Consider the following 17,625-nt stretch of genomic DNA (forward strand, 5'->3'; position numbering starts at 1 on the left):
GATACTCAGTTGTATTTATCGATGAAGCCAGAAGAAAGTAATCAATTAACTAAACTCCATAACTGCCTTAAAGACATAAAAACTTGGATGAGCACTAATTTCCTGATGTTAAATTCAGACAAAACTGAAGTTATTGTTCTTGGCCCCAAACAACTCAGAGACTCTTTATCTGATGACATCTACATGACACCTCTAGCACTACCGTAAGAAACCTCGGAGTAATATTTGATCAAGATTTGTCTTTTAATTCTCATTTAAAACAAACCTCACGGACCTCACGTATTTTTTTTTTTCATCTGCATAATATTGCGAAAATTAGGCCTATCCTGACCCGAAAAGATGCAGAAAAATTGGTCCACGCTTTTGTTACCTCTAGGCTGGATTACTGTAACTCTCTATTATCAGGTAGCTCTAGTAAGTCCTTAAAAACTCTCCAGCTAATTCAGAATGCAGCAGCACGTGTACTAACAGGAACTAAGAAACGAGATCATATTTCTCCTGTTTTAGCTTCTCTGCACTGGCTCCCTGTAAAATCCAGAATTGAATTTAAAATCCTACTGTTAACTTATAAAGCTCTAAATGGTCAAGCTCCATCATATCTTAGTGAGCTCATAGTGCCATATTATCCCACCAGAACACTGCGCTCTGAGAACGCAGGGTTACTCGTGGTCCCTAAAGTCTCCAAAAGTAGATCAGGAGCCAGAGCCTTCAGCTATCAGGCTCCTCTCCTGTGGAATCATCTTCCTGTTACGGTCCGGGAGGCAGACACCGTGTCCACATTTAAGACTAGACTTAAGACTTTCCTCTTTGATAAAGCTTATAGTTAGGGCTGGCTCAGGCTTGCCCTGTACCAGTCCCTAGTTAGGCTGACTTAGGCCTAGTCTGCCGGAGGACCCCCCCCCCATAATACCCCGGGCACCTTCTCTCCTTCTCTCTCTCTCTCTCTCTCGTATTCAATTACTGCATCTTGCTAACTCGGCCATTCTGGATGTCACTAACTCGGCTTCTTCTCCAGAGCCTTTGTACTCCACTGTCTCTCAGATTAACTCATATCGCAGCGGTGCCTGGACAACGTGACGTGTGTGGTTGTGCTGCTGCCGTGGTCCTGCCAGATGCCTCCTGCTGCTGCTGCCATCATTAGTCATTAGTCATACTTCTACTGTTATTATACACATATGACTATTGTCACACATGTATACTGCCAGATATTAATACATACTTTCAACATATTGTACCACAGTAGCCAGAACTATAACTATAATATTATTACTTTCAATAATGTTGTTGTAAGCTACTGTTATTACCTGCATCTCTCTCTCTCTCTCTCTCTCTCTGTCTCTCTCTCTCTGTCTCATTGTGTCATGCGGATTACTGTTAATTTATTATGCTGATCTGTTCTGTACGACATCTATTGCACGTCTGTCCGTCCTGGAAGAGGGATCCCTCCTCAGTTGCTCTTCCTGAGGTTTCTACTGTTTTTTTTTTTCCCCTGTTAAAGGGATTTTTTTGGGGAGTTTTTCCTTATCCGCTGCGAGGGTCATAAGGACAGAGGGATGTCGTATGCTGTAAAGCCCTGTGAGGCAAATTGTGATTTGTGATATTGGGCTTTATAAATAAAATTGATTGATTGATTGATTGATCTCCATGCTGTCTAGATGCAGTATGTGTATTTTCAGATTTTTGTTTCGATAACTGAATTTTTTTTACAGTGGTCTGAAATCTGCTTTTCCATGCATGGACGGCTGCTAAACCTGCACGTCTGGCTTAGTCAGTTTGTGAAGCTACACATGAACTGTCACTGATTAATTAGCTCAGTGAGATAGAAATTGATTCTTAGTCTCAGAGATTGTGAGTTCAAGCCTCAGCTGATGCAAAAGGCAGATTGCGTTGCTAAATTCCTAAATGTCTTCCAATTCTTCTGCTTGTTGCTCAGAATTGTCTAAAAATGCCCAGACCCGACCCATCGCTGCACAGCAGCTATAGATTACTCTGCAGTTTCGAGGCCGTCTCCACCCAACTTTTCACCTATTTAAATAACTCTAATTGACTACATGCAAATTATAATTTGTGGATTCAATAGCAAATAGTTATATGTCAGTATGTGTCCTCGCCTAAAACAACACCGTGTCATGTCACTTAAACCACATCTCCACCGATCTGTTCCTTTCTGTTTTGGGATCTTTATCACACTCCTTTCAGCTTGTGTTTCTCTTTATGTCAGCGTGCTGCAGGAGTTTTTCTCCCTTACCTCAGTGAAACCTTGTCGAATACCAGCTATATGAGAGCATTTTCTTCCTGTCATGAATGCCGATCAGCAACTTAAAGTAGGCTGTGGGACGAGCCCAAACAAAACACATCAAACTGAGAGGATGACAGGGAACCACCAAAGTACAGAAACACTATTGATGACCCAGAGAGAGAAAGAGAGACGGATATGAAGGCAAGTTTATGTCACGTGAGGAAAGTATTTTCTTGTTGAAATGTAGAGATACATCGTCAGACTTTAAAGTGTATCCTCACTGTGACCATTTTTCTCATTCTCAACATCCCTCTGACATGATTAGAAAATACATCATATGGTCAAAAGTATGTGGACATGTTCTTTTGTGCACATTTGTTCTGGGGTTGTTTTTCATTGTTTGGCCCCTTAGTTCCAATTCATGCAATCTTGATGGTACACCATTCAATCATATTTCAGATAACAGATCCCAACTTTATGTCAACAGTATAGGGAGTGCCCTTTCCTGACTGTTTCTTCATGCACTTAAACAAACAAAAAATGCTATTTGAAAATAACTGCAAGAATGCAAAAAATAAATCAAAATCTTTTAAATCCCTGTTTTCTTTTGCAGATAAACTTTCTTTCAGTACCACTGTTTCTTTTTATAATATCAAAATTTTATTTCTCCTTCTTCTAGCTCCATACTAATACCATAGCCTACAAAGTATCTCACTAACCATCTATTTCTGTGGTTCCCCACCTTAGGAGACACTCCACCTGAGATCAGAAGAGCCCATTGCATTGGTCTTCTTTGAGATAGTGGTACTTCCAAGCCAAGAGTGCTCATCTTTATGTGTCTCTGTTATACACACCAGATTACGCATCATAAAAGCAGCAAGAGACTCACCGTTGGAGGTTGCAGGTAAGGAGGTCCACTTCACAGCAGATTTCAGTGCTGTCACCAGGATCCGATGCAAATCCTGCTATGCTGATCTTGCCAAGGTGGAGGACTTTGTCTCTCTCTTGTGTTTTTGGAAGACGGCTAATTATGAACTGCAATGCTAATTGAGCAGCTCTAACTATTGATTAACTCTATGACTTCTTATTTCCTGTTCATGTCTTTTTCTGACATGACAACAGCATTTAAAAGTTGTTCATCTTGTTTTGGTGGTGAGGCTATGTGACCAAAGGTTTTGATGCTGCTTAGTGGGTGCTGCCCTGTTAATTTGCTTAAGTGTTGGTTTACATGACAGACATAAAGAAAAGAGACTGGTGTGGTCCTTTTCTTTACATATAATTAGAAGTTACACACAATAAAGCTTTTTTTCCATGGGTGGAACAAAGGTGAGGACAGGTGGTGATTGTATGTAGATGGGTTTAGCTCTGACTTGCATCGGTTCATAAACAGAATAAGTGGGCTAAGATTTAACATGAATAAGAGTGTTGATTTGCACTAAACTGCCCAGGAAAGGGTTAAAGTTAGTTGAGATAAATTGGGATGAGATGATGAAAAATCCCCAATGTCTGCAAACGAGTACTTCCGAATTAACAGTGTCTTAGCTTGTTACTGTTGCTAAAATTGCTCCAATGTGTTGCCAAATCAAACTATAGATATTATTGATAACAATATAAACAAGTTTCAACCATAAAATGTGATCAGGTTTTGGACCTTGTCCACTTTTGTGTCAGGATTGGCTTCAGACTGACTTGGCAGAGAGGGCTGCCATCTTGTTTTTACATGGATTAGTGTATTGTGCTCTTACTACCACTAGACGGCACAAAAGGTGTCCACAGACGAGGACAACAGGCCTAAGTTAAGCAGAATGAAGTATAAAGTCTAGTAAACCCAAAATGTGATGTCCTCATATGAGGACACAGGGTTTTAGGAAGTTTGAGTTTAATAGTTAATTTGGTCCTAATGAGGCATGTCAACAAACTGAATCATTACCTACAGTCACTGAAAATACCTCCTGTTTTTCATTGGTTTGACGAAGCTGAGCTTCGTTTGGAGCACATGTTGTTCATGGTGTTTCCTGCAATGACACTCAGTGACAATTTCTTTCTTTCCTTCTTTCTTTCTTTCTTTCTTTATTTCTAAGTCATCCTTTTTATTAGCGTGAAATAAACAGTTAACAGACCAAACCCTTGGACATCATCAAAACCAAATACAGTACAAATATAAAGTGACAAATACCAAATACAAAGAAAAAGAAGGCTTTTTGATATCAAGTCATTCAACATAGTGCCTGCTTTCTGAATGGTACCATATTATGAAAATATAAAAATGCTTAGATAGGATACACTGACACAGCAATTGCAGCAGTAGAGAACTGGAGTTGATTTCAAGCTCAAGGCCTTTTCTCTTTGAGTAAAGAGAGGACATTAAAACTAATCAAACTTTTACTGGTCATGATTTTTTCATATGTTAACACATTTCTATGTACTATGCACCAAAAAAAAAAACAAAGCAAATTCCTTGTAAGTGAAAACCTACTTGGCAATAAATCCATTTCTGATTCTCATGATCCTCCCCTTATTTTCAAGGAGCATCTACAACAAAGTATTTAACATAAAACCAAAAGCAAAACTTGTCTTCAGTTCTTCAACATTCAAAAGTTTTCAGTGTTTTAAAGGTCTCCACCATCGTGTGTCCACCAATGATCACGCAGTAGATTTTGATGGATGTAGGCTACATAATTGACCCTTTGATAAGTAGCTAGCTATGTTTCTGCTACGTCTTTGGAGCATGGGCGAAAATCCCATTTCATAGTTGGGGGGGACAATAAACGGTAAAATTTTAGAGAATAATTCCAGGGGGGGACAAGGAAAAAAAAGTTGTAGCCTGTCTTTTATACCGCAATTTGACGCTTTAATCTTCTCTCTATCTCTCCAACAGGCAGGCATAGGACCTTTCTTAGCACTGGCTGAGTCCACCTGCACATGTCCAGATTTTAAACAAAATGATTGAAATCAAATTAACATGTACACATCGACAACAGTCAGGTGCGCCGTGCTGTCCAAGGTGCTGAGTGTGTCTGGAGCAGAGCAGGTCTCTGTCTCACCATGCGCAGTAGTGTGAATATTTATGCTATTAAGTAAAGGGAAAAAACATGTCTCTCATTGTTTAATAGCAGCAAAACAATAAGGCTTCATTCATCAAAGAGAGAAACTCGATCTCTCTCCTTCTCTCCCTCTTTTTTCTCTGGCTCAGGTGCGTGGAATGGATCCTTTGTCTCTGGCTGGCTGCAGGAGCAAACCGTTTTTTTCTTTCGTTTTTTTACCGGCAGTGAGATCATAACTTTACAAAATGTTTGAAGGTATTTTTACAAGGTATTTTGAATTTTGAAACCTGTTTTATTGACCTGTTTGTAATAAATTACTTTTTTTGGAGTTTAAACATTTATCTCAGCATTGCAAGTTATTGATAACAAGAGTGTCAAGACTCAAGCCAGCAGCAGCCACATGTAGAAAAGTGGACATACAGTGAATGTCTATACTTATGAGAAATGGCGTAACAACTAAACATTTCCTGCAATTAAACTGGTAAACTGGTTTATAAGCAGTGTGCTGTGAGATCTGCCGCTGCGCACCTCACAGTTGTGCGTAATAGTTGCGCGTAATGACCGCTCCTTGACAGTTAAACTGCATGTCTTTCATGTTTGTCTCACTGACACGCGGAGAGCCTACAGCCGCTCCGCCACTGACTGCTCTTGTCCTGTCCTCTCCCTCTTCTTTCTCTCCTGTCCTGACTATCACTAACCTCTGAGCTTAATCATTAGCTTTTAGCTTAGCAGCACTCGTAATTGAGTAGGCTTTTGAACATTCATTCATCTTCTAACCGCTTCATCCTCTTGAGGGTCACGGGGGGGCTGGAGCCTATCCCAGCTGACATCGGGCGAGAGGCAGGGTACACCCTGGACAGGTCGCCAGACTATCGCAGGGCTGACACATAGAGACAGACAACCATTCACGCTCACATTCACACCTATGGATCAATTAACCTAGTCCCCAATCTGCATGTCTTTGGACTGTAGGAGGAAGCCGGAGTGCCCGGAGAAAACCCACGCTGACACGGGGAGAACATGCAAACTCCGCACAGAAGGGCTCCCACGCCCGGGATCGAACCGGCAACCCTCTTGCTGTGAGGCGAGAGTGCTAACCACCACACCACCGTGCCGCCCCGGCTTTTGAACAATGCAGGAGAAATGTTGCAGACAGTTTATATTAGCAGCCTGGGCCTGGGGCTTGTTGTAACAGTAAATGGGATGTGTTGTAACTTGTGTAAGTTAAACTGTGTCTGTGTGAGTGAACATCTTACCCTGCGATGCGTGATGTGGGCAGCCGGGTCCAGCCTAGCCCCGCCCGTTTGGAAGAGTGTGGGATATACCACTACTAGGAATGGGAGGGGGGGACTAAATCTTTTAAGATTTAAATAGCACATTATTGCACGATTATAATGAGCACCGCTTACATTGTGCTTTTAATAAATACTACTGCATTGTTCAAAAATTATTAATTGTGTCTCAAATTATTCTAGGGAGGGTACAGCTTAATTGAGAGGGGGTCATGTCCCCCCTGTCCCCCCCGGATTTCCGCCCCTGCTTTGGAGAACATTTTCCTAAGTCTCAAGAATGTCATTATTCAGTTTTTTTTCCTGCAGTGTTCAAATTTTCATTTTCTACCATTTTTTGTCAGCTATGTTTCTCTTGGTCTGATTATCACTGTTTGCAGATTTATTTTATTGGCAGAGCAATAATATTAAAACTAAACACACTGGAAGAAATGAATCATCAGTGATATAAGGACAATAAGTATGATGCACATAAACATTACTAATAATAAAATAGAAATAAAGTGGTCATGATGCCTGCTAATTTGTCTAAAATGTGTACCAAGATGGTGCCACTCATGGCCGCCACAGCTTTTGTGTGTGTTTGTGTGTATTAGTACTTTTAAAAGTATCTTTGTTATATTTTAATTGTTCCTCTTATAACTAATTGCTCGTAAGTGAAAACCTATTTGGTAATAAATCTTATTCTGATTCTGATGTGGTAAGTGACACCTTAACAACTAGGCAAGCTCAGCTGTTACTAGCCTTGTTCCAAGCCTGTAGGTCAGAGTAAACTTTCTTCCGTGGTAAGCTGTTGTACTTCAAGCAGATCTTGCACAGGCTCTCCCTCCAGTCTATGGACAACTTCACTTTCCACTGACGTTTCCAGGCAAAATACTCACTGTAGCGTTTCTTGTCCTCTGCAAGCTGTTGTAGATACTTTGCCAAGTCTTTGACTGAGGCAAACTCATCAACATGGATGAAAGAATTAGGTGGAGCCACGGCTTTGTAATCCTCTAATGGCGGTCCAAGGACGACAGGCACCGCCCCACTTTGGTAAGCATTCCTCCACAGCTTCTCTGTGATGTAATCTTTGGCGACTGAGTTCTCAAAAGCCAAATAGAAGTAGCAGCGAGAGATTGTAGGTAAGAGAGCTGAAGCGTCAAGGGGTGTATTTGCCCATTGACCGTAAACCTTCACAGGAATTCTGGCACTGAGCTCCTTATACACTTGGGTTCTCCTGTGGTGGGCCCTGTAGTTGCTGACCACCCAACAGGCTAAGAAGCTCTTATTCTGAGGGACGTCTTCCGGCAGATGTCCTTCAGCCTTCTTAGGTAGCCGCTCACCATAGGGTATACTGATATCAGCATCCCTCCTGTGGGTTATGGTCATGTTGAAGATATTTGCATACTGGTACAAGTCTCCATTGTGAGCAGGGGACTCCATAGTCATCCAAGCCCACCTCTGGCCCCGTGGCCGTGGAAGGTGCAGGGGCAGTTTTTCGGTGCCCTCTGACAGCTCTCTGTTGTGGAACACCACCACATCAGCAAAGGGGAACAAGGAGCGCTGGTCCACCAGTTTACAGTTAGGGATGCGGTGGAGATCCCAGCAAACATCACCCTGCAGGCTTGACGACTCACCGAAGGGCCGGTGCCACATCAAGATGGTGACTCGTCTACTGCTGCTCCACTTACGGAAGGTTGAGGGATATCTGGCTGTCAGGGTGTGGAATCCTCTTGGCCATCCAACGAGAAGACCCAGTGTTAAAAGACATAGAAAGGAGAGGAAGAAGCGGCTCTTCATGAAGATGAGTACAGTCTTTGTAATGTTATTACACCCCTGTCACAAAAGGGAATGAAGAAGTGGCATTATAAAGGAGCAATGAGGCTTTTGTTGTTTTACCTTTTGCCTTAAGCAGATGTTATATGACCATATCAGCAATATTTGCAAGTTTAAAACTGGTGTGCGGGACTTTTACAAATGAACGTCTATTATAATCAAGCCCTTGCCAGTTTTCTGGAGTTGATGCTCCATATAAAAACCCTGAAACTCAGCATTCAAAGGAAGGATTAAAGACAAACAAGCATGAATTTGCAATGGCTGCAACCTCCAAGCCAAATTTCAGCCTCCTAGGGCAAAATCTGTGGCAGCCAAAGGCTGGGGACAATTGTTGTTGACCAACTGACCAACCAACCAACAGAGTGAGCTATAGGGCTGCTGGTCGTAGCTAAGAAGGACTTAAAGAGAGTGCTGCAGTTTTTTTTTAAAAAATTGGATGCACTTTTCTTTCTGTTTCATGCATCCATTAGTTTCCATTCATTTTTCAGATGGTGTAAAAACAATGGCTGTGAGTTAATGCAACACAGACTTTTTAAATCAATCTGTGGATGCCCTGGTGAGTGTAGATGTTAATGGACTGATGATGAATTGTAATGTCTCCAGTTTGAGTACAGCTGAGGATCTTTGTTGCATGTCAATCCCCATCTCTCTCCCCTCATTTCCTATCATCTCTACTGTCAAGAACAGGAAAAGGGAGATTCTTAGGGTGTGGCAGTGTGAAGCAAAAACAGTGGAAACCAAATAAATTTTCTTAGAGCTACTGATGGATGAAAACACCTTTCTGTACATGCCGTGCAGGTTTTGTTTTAGTGTCTGTGTAACTGACCAACAGCAGTGATGACTGTAATGACGACTCACCATCAGGTTCTCCAACAAGTCAGCCTGTGACTCCCAGCATGAAGAAGACTCACCACCACTCACTAAAACCAGAGACGGCTTTCTGCTCCTCCACAACTGGAGAAACTTATTTTTAAGCTTCCTTTTTTTCTACATGGACAAAAAGGGGAAAAAAAGCAGAAAGTCGTGAGTGCTGTAGAAACCAAAACACACATTAAGATCCATCAAACATTTCATGCAGTTACTTTACTGCATGAACTAATGTTTGGTCCTCGCTGACCTTTTATTATGTTCAATACATAGACACCCAGGTCACTAGGACCTCGCACCAGTCACAGTAATTTCAGTTTGGTCGTCGGACCCTTAATTTCTGTTGCTGTCATGCTGAAAATTGCTGACTTTAATTTATGTTTGGTCACCGGACATTAATGTTCCTTTTAACATTTTATTTAAGTTGGTCTTCTGACCTTAATTTCTGTTTGGTCTTACAACCTTTTATTTCAGTTGGTCTTCACTGACCTTTTATTATGTTATGTCTGCAGAACCATGCACTTTTCAGCCTTCCTTTCTGGCGTATCACCATCACTTCTGTTGTCACAGTTTACTTAATCTTTGTCTTATATATTATCGGGCCGTTAGACCTCATCACGTTTGCTCTCTGCATTCCTTTTCAATCCATCATCTATTGTCATCCATTATTTTGCGGCTCCCTAGCTGTCATTCCAGACATATCCCTACCACACGTTCTCATCAGAGTTGTATTATCTCATTCGGGGCTCATTTTGTCATATACTAACAATGCACATATCCATTTAGTCTTTCACGTTTGCTTTATGCATGTTCTCTAGCTACGCATCTTCTCTTGATTTCTCTTTACTTATTTATTAGAAGCCTATTGCCTGCATGTAAGGTAAAGATCACCTCATATCAAATAGTCAGTCGTCCCTCTCCCTCCTTACTCTTCTTTTGGGGGAGTTCCCCATTCAACTATGGATTCATCACTCTCCTTAAATCAAACCATCTCTATGGGGGCTAATTGCCAAAGACTTTCCACATTCTTATTCATTCGTTCACATGTTAATAAATATTCTTTTACCATAAAAACGTGTCTCTCCTGATTGAAATGTGGTTTATCTGTCACATGTACTTCTTTCGAAATGTCGTGACAGTTTCAGCAACAATGACACAAAGTTATTCTCATAACCACGTTTTTAATGCAATCTACCATCCTTTACGACTAACTTTGCCTGACTACTTTTACTTTTATATAGCTCTGTTCCACTGTAGACGGTATATAATGCAATGTATATGACTATTGAACACTTTGGGCACAAAAGTTAAATGTTATCCTCTCAGGACCCACACACTAATCCTAACTCTTTGTCCAATACATAAAGTCACAGTCTGTCTCTCTGTCCCTAACCGGGCCCTTTCATTGCTGATTTCCATCCATCCACTAAATGCCCCTAGACTTTCCCTACTTTCCCCATCACCCGACTGCCCCACACATATACACATCTACTTCCACTTGCCTCATTTACTCTGCAGTTTCCAGGCCTTCTCTACCCAACTTCTCACCAAAAAACTCTAATTGACTACATGCAAAATAATTTGTGGATTCAATAGCAAATAGTTATATGGCGGTATATATGTGTGTCCTCGCCTAAAACAACACTGTCTCATGTCATTTAAAACACATCTCCACCGATCTGTTCCTTTCTGTTTTGGGATCTTTATCACACTCCTTTCAGCTTGTGTTTCTCTTTATGTCAGCGTGCTGCAGGAGTTTTTCTCCCTTACTTCAGTGAAACTTTGTCGAATACCAGCTACATGAGAGCATTTTCTTCCTGTCATGAATGCCGATCAACAACTTAAAGTAGGCTGTGGGACAAGCCCAAACAAAACACATCAAACTGAGAGGATGACAGGGAACCACCAAAGTACAGAAACACTACTGATGACCCAGAGAGAGAAAGAGAGATGTATATGAAGGCAAGTTTATGTCACGCGAGGAAAGTATTTTCTTGTTGAAATGTAGAGATACATCGTCAGACTTTAAAGTGTATCCTCACTGTGACCATTTTTCTCATTCTCAACATCCCTCTGACATGATTAGAAAGTACATTATATGGTCAAAAGTATGTGGACACGTTCTTTTGTGCACATTTGTTCTGGGGTTGTTTTTCATTGTTTGGCCCCTTAGTTCCAATTCATGCAATCTTGATGGTACACCATTCAATCATATTTCAGATAACAGATCCCAACTTTGTGTCAACAGTATAGGGAGTGCCCTTTCCTGACTGTTTCTTCATGCACTTAAACAAACAAAAAAATTCTATTTAAAAATAACTGCAAGAATGCAAGAAATAAATCAAAATCTTTTAAATGCCTGTTTTCTTTTGCAAATAAACTTTCTTTCCGTACCACTGTTTCTTTTTTTAATACCAAAATTTAATTTTTCTCCTTCTTCTAACTCCATACTAATACCATAGCCTACAAAGTATCTCACTAACCAGCTATTTCTGTGGTTCCCCACCTTAGGAGATGCTCCACCTGAGATCAGAAGAGCCCATTGCATGGGTCTTCTTTGAGATAGTGGTACTTCCAAGCCAAGAGTGCTCATCTTTATGTATCTCTGTTATACACACCAGATTACGCATCGTAAAAGCAGCAAGAGACTCACCGTTGGAGGTTGCAGGTAAGGAGGTCCACTTCACAGCAGATTTCAGTGCTGTCACCAGGATCCGATGCAAATCCTGCTATGCTGATCTTGCCAAGGTGGAGGACTTTGTCCCTCTCTTATCTTAAGATAAGAACTGAACAAGCCTCTTGAATGAAAGGTGAAACGATTACCATAACCCGGATGACTGAGAATCTTCACCAACACGTCTCTCTCTTGTGTTATTGGAAGACAGCTAATTACCAACTGCAATGCTAATTGAGCAACTCTAACTATTGATTAACTCTATGACTTCTTATTTCCTGTTCATGTCTTTTTCTGACATGAAAACAGCATTTAAAAGTTGTTCATCTTGTTTTGGTGGTCAGGCTATGTGCTATGCAACAGGTGGGATGTTTTTAGCATAGATCTCTTTTATAATCATTTTTCTCTGTTTAATGGATTGTATGTATATAGTGCAAGTTCGTTGCATTGGTGTGTTTTTGGACACTTTTGTCTGCTCATGGGCATCATTATGTATTTGTTGATTAGCATTGCTATTTTTGTATTGTTGCTTTATGTATGTCTCAGGTCTGGGACGTTCAGCCCTGTAGACTGTTTCTCTCAGGCTCGTGACACCTGTTGCCTTTCATGTTGATTCCTGAGACCACACCGCTTCCATTTGAGGAGGCCACATGTGTGTTTGCACACATGGATCCTATTGTATAGTCATATGGTCTTGTCACTGATTGGACTTTGGGTCTCACCTGGTTATCTATATTTGTTTTGTCATTTCTTTTGTTCTCCACGCTGGTGATGGCTTTACGCTGAAATGCATTTGTTTTCTGTCCACAATTAAAATACAAAAGAAGATGGATCAGTGAGTGCCGTTGTTTTGTTTGTTTGTTTAGTCTTTATCGCAACTGTTCACCCGACATCATCTTGAGATTTTGAGTTGTGTGCACTGTTTCTAAGTACCAGTTATTATTAGACAATATAAATGCAATCCCAGGGTTCAAGCCTTTTCTCATTTAACAGAAGAAAGCAGACCAGTTGATTTGCTATGCCCCACCCCTTCGTGATGGTCCGACAAGCTGTCACAGTAAGCATGGAGCCCACACTGTCACTAACTGCACTCCCTGAAGAAATATGATCATATTTTTGGAAATATGAAACAGTGATTCCAGAGAGAAGCAGACAGAGGGGTCTATAGTCTGTGTTTGAAGGATATATCCAGGATGTCAAACTGACTCAGCATCAACAAGAGGTTAAAAAGACAAAGATAGTTAGAAGCTAAAGCCGAACTATAGGCTACAGATCACAGTGTAAAAGTGAACCACCACATCACTGCTGATCACCAGAGAAGACAATGACTATAAAGGGATAATTTGCTGATATTGAACCAGCTGTGTGGCATCGCAGTGTGTGCAGATGAATGGTGTTTGGTGTAATCATTTAAAAGCAAAAGCAGCATGTGTATACATTCAGTAGGCTATATCTTCAGTAGCTAGCTAGCTAACCCTACACTTTTCAGGGTTTGATTTTGGTTTTGGAACAGGGAAGAAACGTATACCATTTTCCAACCTCTCCAGATAACGAGTATCATTGATATGAAAGTGCTTTGAGTGGTCAGAAGACTGTTTAGAGTACATTTATACCATATATATTGAGCCTGCATGCTCTCCTATGTCAGCATGGGTTTTCTCTGAGTACTCTGGCTTCCTCCCACAGTCCAAAGACATGCAGGTTAATTGGTGACTCCAAATTGTCCGTAGGTGTGAATGTGAGTGTGAATGGTTGTCTGCCTCTATATGTGTCAGCCCTGTGATAGTCTGGTGACCTGTCTAGGTGAGGTGCGCTGAGATGGGTGTGGCGGTGCAGCAGGGGGAGGTGTTGACAGATCCAGCTTGGCGCAGTGACAGTTTCATGCCAAAAGGCTTCGCCGAAGGTGCGCGAAAAGCTTGCCAACTGAAACCACGTCTACTGTCAGCGCAGGGGGAGCGCAGCCGGTGTAAGCCGAAGTTTGGTTGACCGGCGGACAGTGCGCACACGTCACCAAAACCTCACAGGCAGGTTTCCAGAATATCAGGCACATTAACGATGCAATAAATACCCAAAAAACCACTATTCAATGCAACTATCTGCAATCAGCACATAAACGTATCTCTATATCGACTGTCCCGTCACATCTGATGTCAGATCAAAGGGGATTGGCACCGTTTGGCATATTTGGCACGCGTAATGGAAACCCAACCTGATTTGATTAACACAGCTGCAAACTAATGAGTTCACATCCCTCTCAGCCAACCACAAACAGCCACAGCATCAGACTGGGAGTACATATTCAGCATCTGTCATCTTAGAAAAGTCACAAGAAAAGAAACAGAGTGAGACTGCGAGAGAGAAAGAGAGAGTGCGCGCGCACGAGAGAAACGCAACATTGATTTACAATTGTGGTGACCTCCTCCCAGGCTACCTTTGCATCATCAGCCCGTGGAGGTCTGCTTGCAGTTCCGTATATTCGGACACTGCCAGCTTGGACCTCCCGGACCAAAACATCAGTTTCCTCCTAGGAGAAGTTTGGCCTTCTGACGCTGCTGCTCTCTTCCGCCATAGCGAATTGAGTAAACTCTCATTACGCCTTGGCGTGGTGCATTTAAGGGCGAGGAGAGGGGCTCATTTGATTGGTGTAATATGTGTAAAACCCACTCCACGCCTTCTCTCCTCCCTCTTTCCGACTTGCACCGGTAGGAGGGACAGAGGTGGGATAGAGGAGTAGCTGTTCCAGGGCGCAGGGTGTGCCAAACTTACAAAATCCGCCTGGCCACACCCAGTTGGTGAAGCGCAGGTGCGCTGCGCCTCCACCGCACCCGGTCTGCGAAACTAGAGCCCTAGATGTTATTTAGTCACTCCTCTTGACTGTACCTCACATGAATTAGAAGTCCCTATCCTCCTGAGACCCAAAGTTTTTTTTGGTATGCATTTATAATTTCTCCTAGCTATTTGGGATCAGTAGGACCTGATAAGTATAAAAACTAAACATCACCAATGATAATAAAGTCCTAATGTCCTCAAATGAGATGATAATAAAGTGCTAGTGCCCTTCAATGAGCTTATGAAAAATTCCCAATGTCTGCAAATGAGTACTTCCTAATAAACAGTGACTAAACTTGTTACTTTTGCTAAAATTGGTCAAATTTGTTGCCATAACTAAAAAAACTAAAAATGTTATTAATCATTAATAAACAAGTTTCAACCATAAAATGTGACCAGGTCCTTGTCCACTTTTATGTCGGGAGCAGCTGCAGACTGACTTGGCAGAGGTGGCTGTCATCTTGTTTTTACATGGATCAGTGTATAGTGCTCTCACTCACTCACTCAATCAATCAATCAATCAATCAATCAATCAATCTTTATTTATAAAGCACTTTTCATATAGGGATGTAGCAAAGTGAATGCTAAACAATAGATGGGAGATAAAAATAACAATTAAGACATCAATAAAAGACTAAGAATGATATTAAAACATCAGTAAAAGACTAAGAATGGCAATATAATATCAATAAAAGACTAAGAATGACATTAAAACCTAAGTAAAAGTCTTGATGACAAAAAAACATCAGTAGACTAAGAAAATATTCGTTAAAAGCACAATTGAATAGGTAGGTCTTGAGCCTGCTCTTAAAAATATCAACATTCCCTGCAGCTCTCAGGTCCTCTGGCAGGCCATTCCACAAACAGGGGCCATAATACTGAAAAGATGCCTCACCGTAGGTACGTGTTCTAACTTTAGGAATAATTAAGAGGCCAGTGCTGGAGGACCTCAGGGTCCACGAGGGTTTGTAGGGTGCAAACAGTTCTGTAAGATAAGAAGGCCCAAGACCATTAAGACATTTAAAAACCATTAAAAGAACCTTAAAATCAATCCTGAAACACACGGGCAGCCAATACAGTGATTTTAAAACAGGTGTAATGTGGGCCCGCCTTCTGGTCTTTGTCAGTACACGTGCAGCTGAGTTCTGTAAAAGCTGTCTGGCTGTGTCTTTTAGATGATAAAAACTTGTTTTTGTTACATGCTTAATATGTGGAATAAAAGTAAGCTCAGAGTCAAAAATGACGCCCAGGTTTTTAACTTGATTTAATGGGTTTAAGGACAATGCCTGCAGTTTAGATAAGTGTTTCTCTCTCTGAGCCTCAGGACCGATGATAAAAACTTCAGTTTTAATCATCACTACCACTAGATGGCACAAAAGGTGTCCACAGATGAGGACAACAGGTCTTAGTTAAGCAGAATGAAGTATAAGGTCCAGTATACCCAAAATGTGATGTCCTCATATGAAACCACAGCGTCTCAGGAGGATATAGATGCCCGTAAAGTTTCAGTTTAATAGTTAATTTGGTCCTAATGAGGCACGTGAACAAACTGAATCATTACCTACAGTCACTGAAAATACCTCCTGTTTGTCATAGGTTTGATGAAGTTGAGCTTCATTTGGATCACATGTTATTCATGGTATTTCCTGTTATGACACTTAGTGACAATTTCTTTCGTACAAAATACAGTACAAACATAAAGTGACAAATACCAAATACAAAGAAAAAAAAGTAAGCTTTTTGATATCAAGTCATTTAAATGGTGCCTGCTCTCTGAATGGTACCGCATTATGAAAATATAAAATTGCTTAGATAGGATACGCTGACACAGCAATTGCAGCAGTAGAGAGAAAAAAATATAAGACAAAATGTGCAGGAGAGGTCATAAAAACCTGAGTGGGCTTACAAGTGGCCCCCCCTCCTAAAAAAAACAACAATTACAAAACTATATAAGCTTCGTACACAGGCTTACGTCTGTGCTTAGACACAGTTGATTTCAAGCTCAAGGCCTTTTCCCTTTGAGTAAAGAGAGGACATTAAATCTAATCAAACTTTTATTGGTCATGATGTTGTCATATGTTAACACATTACTATGTATGCACCAAAAAAACCAAAGCAAATTCCTTGTAAGTGAAAACCTACTTGGCAATAAATCCTTTTCTGATTCTCATGATCCTCCCCTTATTTGCAAGGAGCATCTAAAACAAAATATTTAATATAAAACCGAAAGGAAAACTTGTCTTCAGTGTTTTAAAGGCCTCCACCATCGTGTGTCCACCAATGATCACTCAGTAGTTTTTGATGGATGTAGACTACTTAATTGACCTTTCAATAAGTAGCTGGCTCTGTTTCTGCTACGTCCTTGGAGAACATTTTCCCAAGCCTCAAGTCTCAGTCTTTTTTGTCAACAATGTTTCTCTTGGTCTGATTATCACTGTTTGCCGATTTATTTCATTGGCAGATCAATAGCATTAAAACTAAACGCACTCTGAAAAAAATGCATCATCAGTGTTAGAAGCAAGATAAGTATGATGCACATAAACATTAATAAAAATATTAAGATAAAAATAAAGCAGTCATGATGTCTTCCACTTTGTCTAAAATGTTTACCAAAACAGCACTGCTCATGGCCGCCACAGCTTTTTTGTGCGTGTTGTTTTTTCTTTTATCGTATATTAGTTATGTATTAGGACTTTTTAAAAGTGTCTTTGTCATATTTTTACTTTAATTGGTGGTTCTGAGTCCTGCTCTGCTCCTCTGTTATATGGGGTTCCACAGGGTTCAATTTTAGGGCCCCTGCTTTTCTCTATTTACTGCCACAGGGTTCCATCCTTAGAAAGCATGGTATTTCTTTCCATTGTTATG

General features: G+C 40.9%; 1 protein-coding gene across 1 annotated transcript; it reads right to left on the minus strand.

The window, feature by feature from the left end:
* Nucleotides 1-7,207: 7,207 nt before the first annotated feature.
* On the minus strand, nt 7,208-11,993 carry LOC117270203 (alpha-(1,3)-fucosyltransferase 7-like). Its single transcript, XM_078162208.1, has 3 exons — nt 11,911-11,993; nt 9,249-9,377; nt 7,208-8,390 (listed from the first exon to the last, which is right to left on the minus strand). Exons 2-3 carry the CDS (start codon nt 9,249-9,251, stop codon nt 7,302-7,304), a joined length of 1,092 nt encoding a protein of 363 aa, XP_078018334.1. The 5' UTR covers nt 9,252-9,377; nt 11,911-11,993; the 3' UTR covers nt 7,208-7,301.
* Between the last annotated feature and the right edge of the window lie 5,632 nt (nt 11,994-17,625).

Source organism: Epinephelus lanceolatus, chromosome 19, assembly GCF_041903045.1.
Source record: "Epinephelus lanceolatus isolate andai-2023 chromosome 19, ASM4190304v1, whole genome shotgun sequence".
Classification (NCBI taxonomy): domain Eukaryota; kingdom Metazoa; phylum Chordata; class Actinopteri; order Perciformes; family Serranidae; genus Epinephelus; species Epinephelus lanceolatus.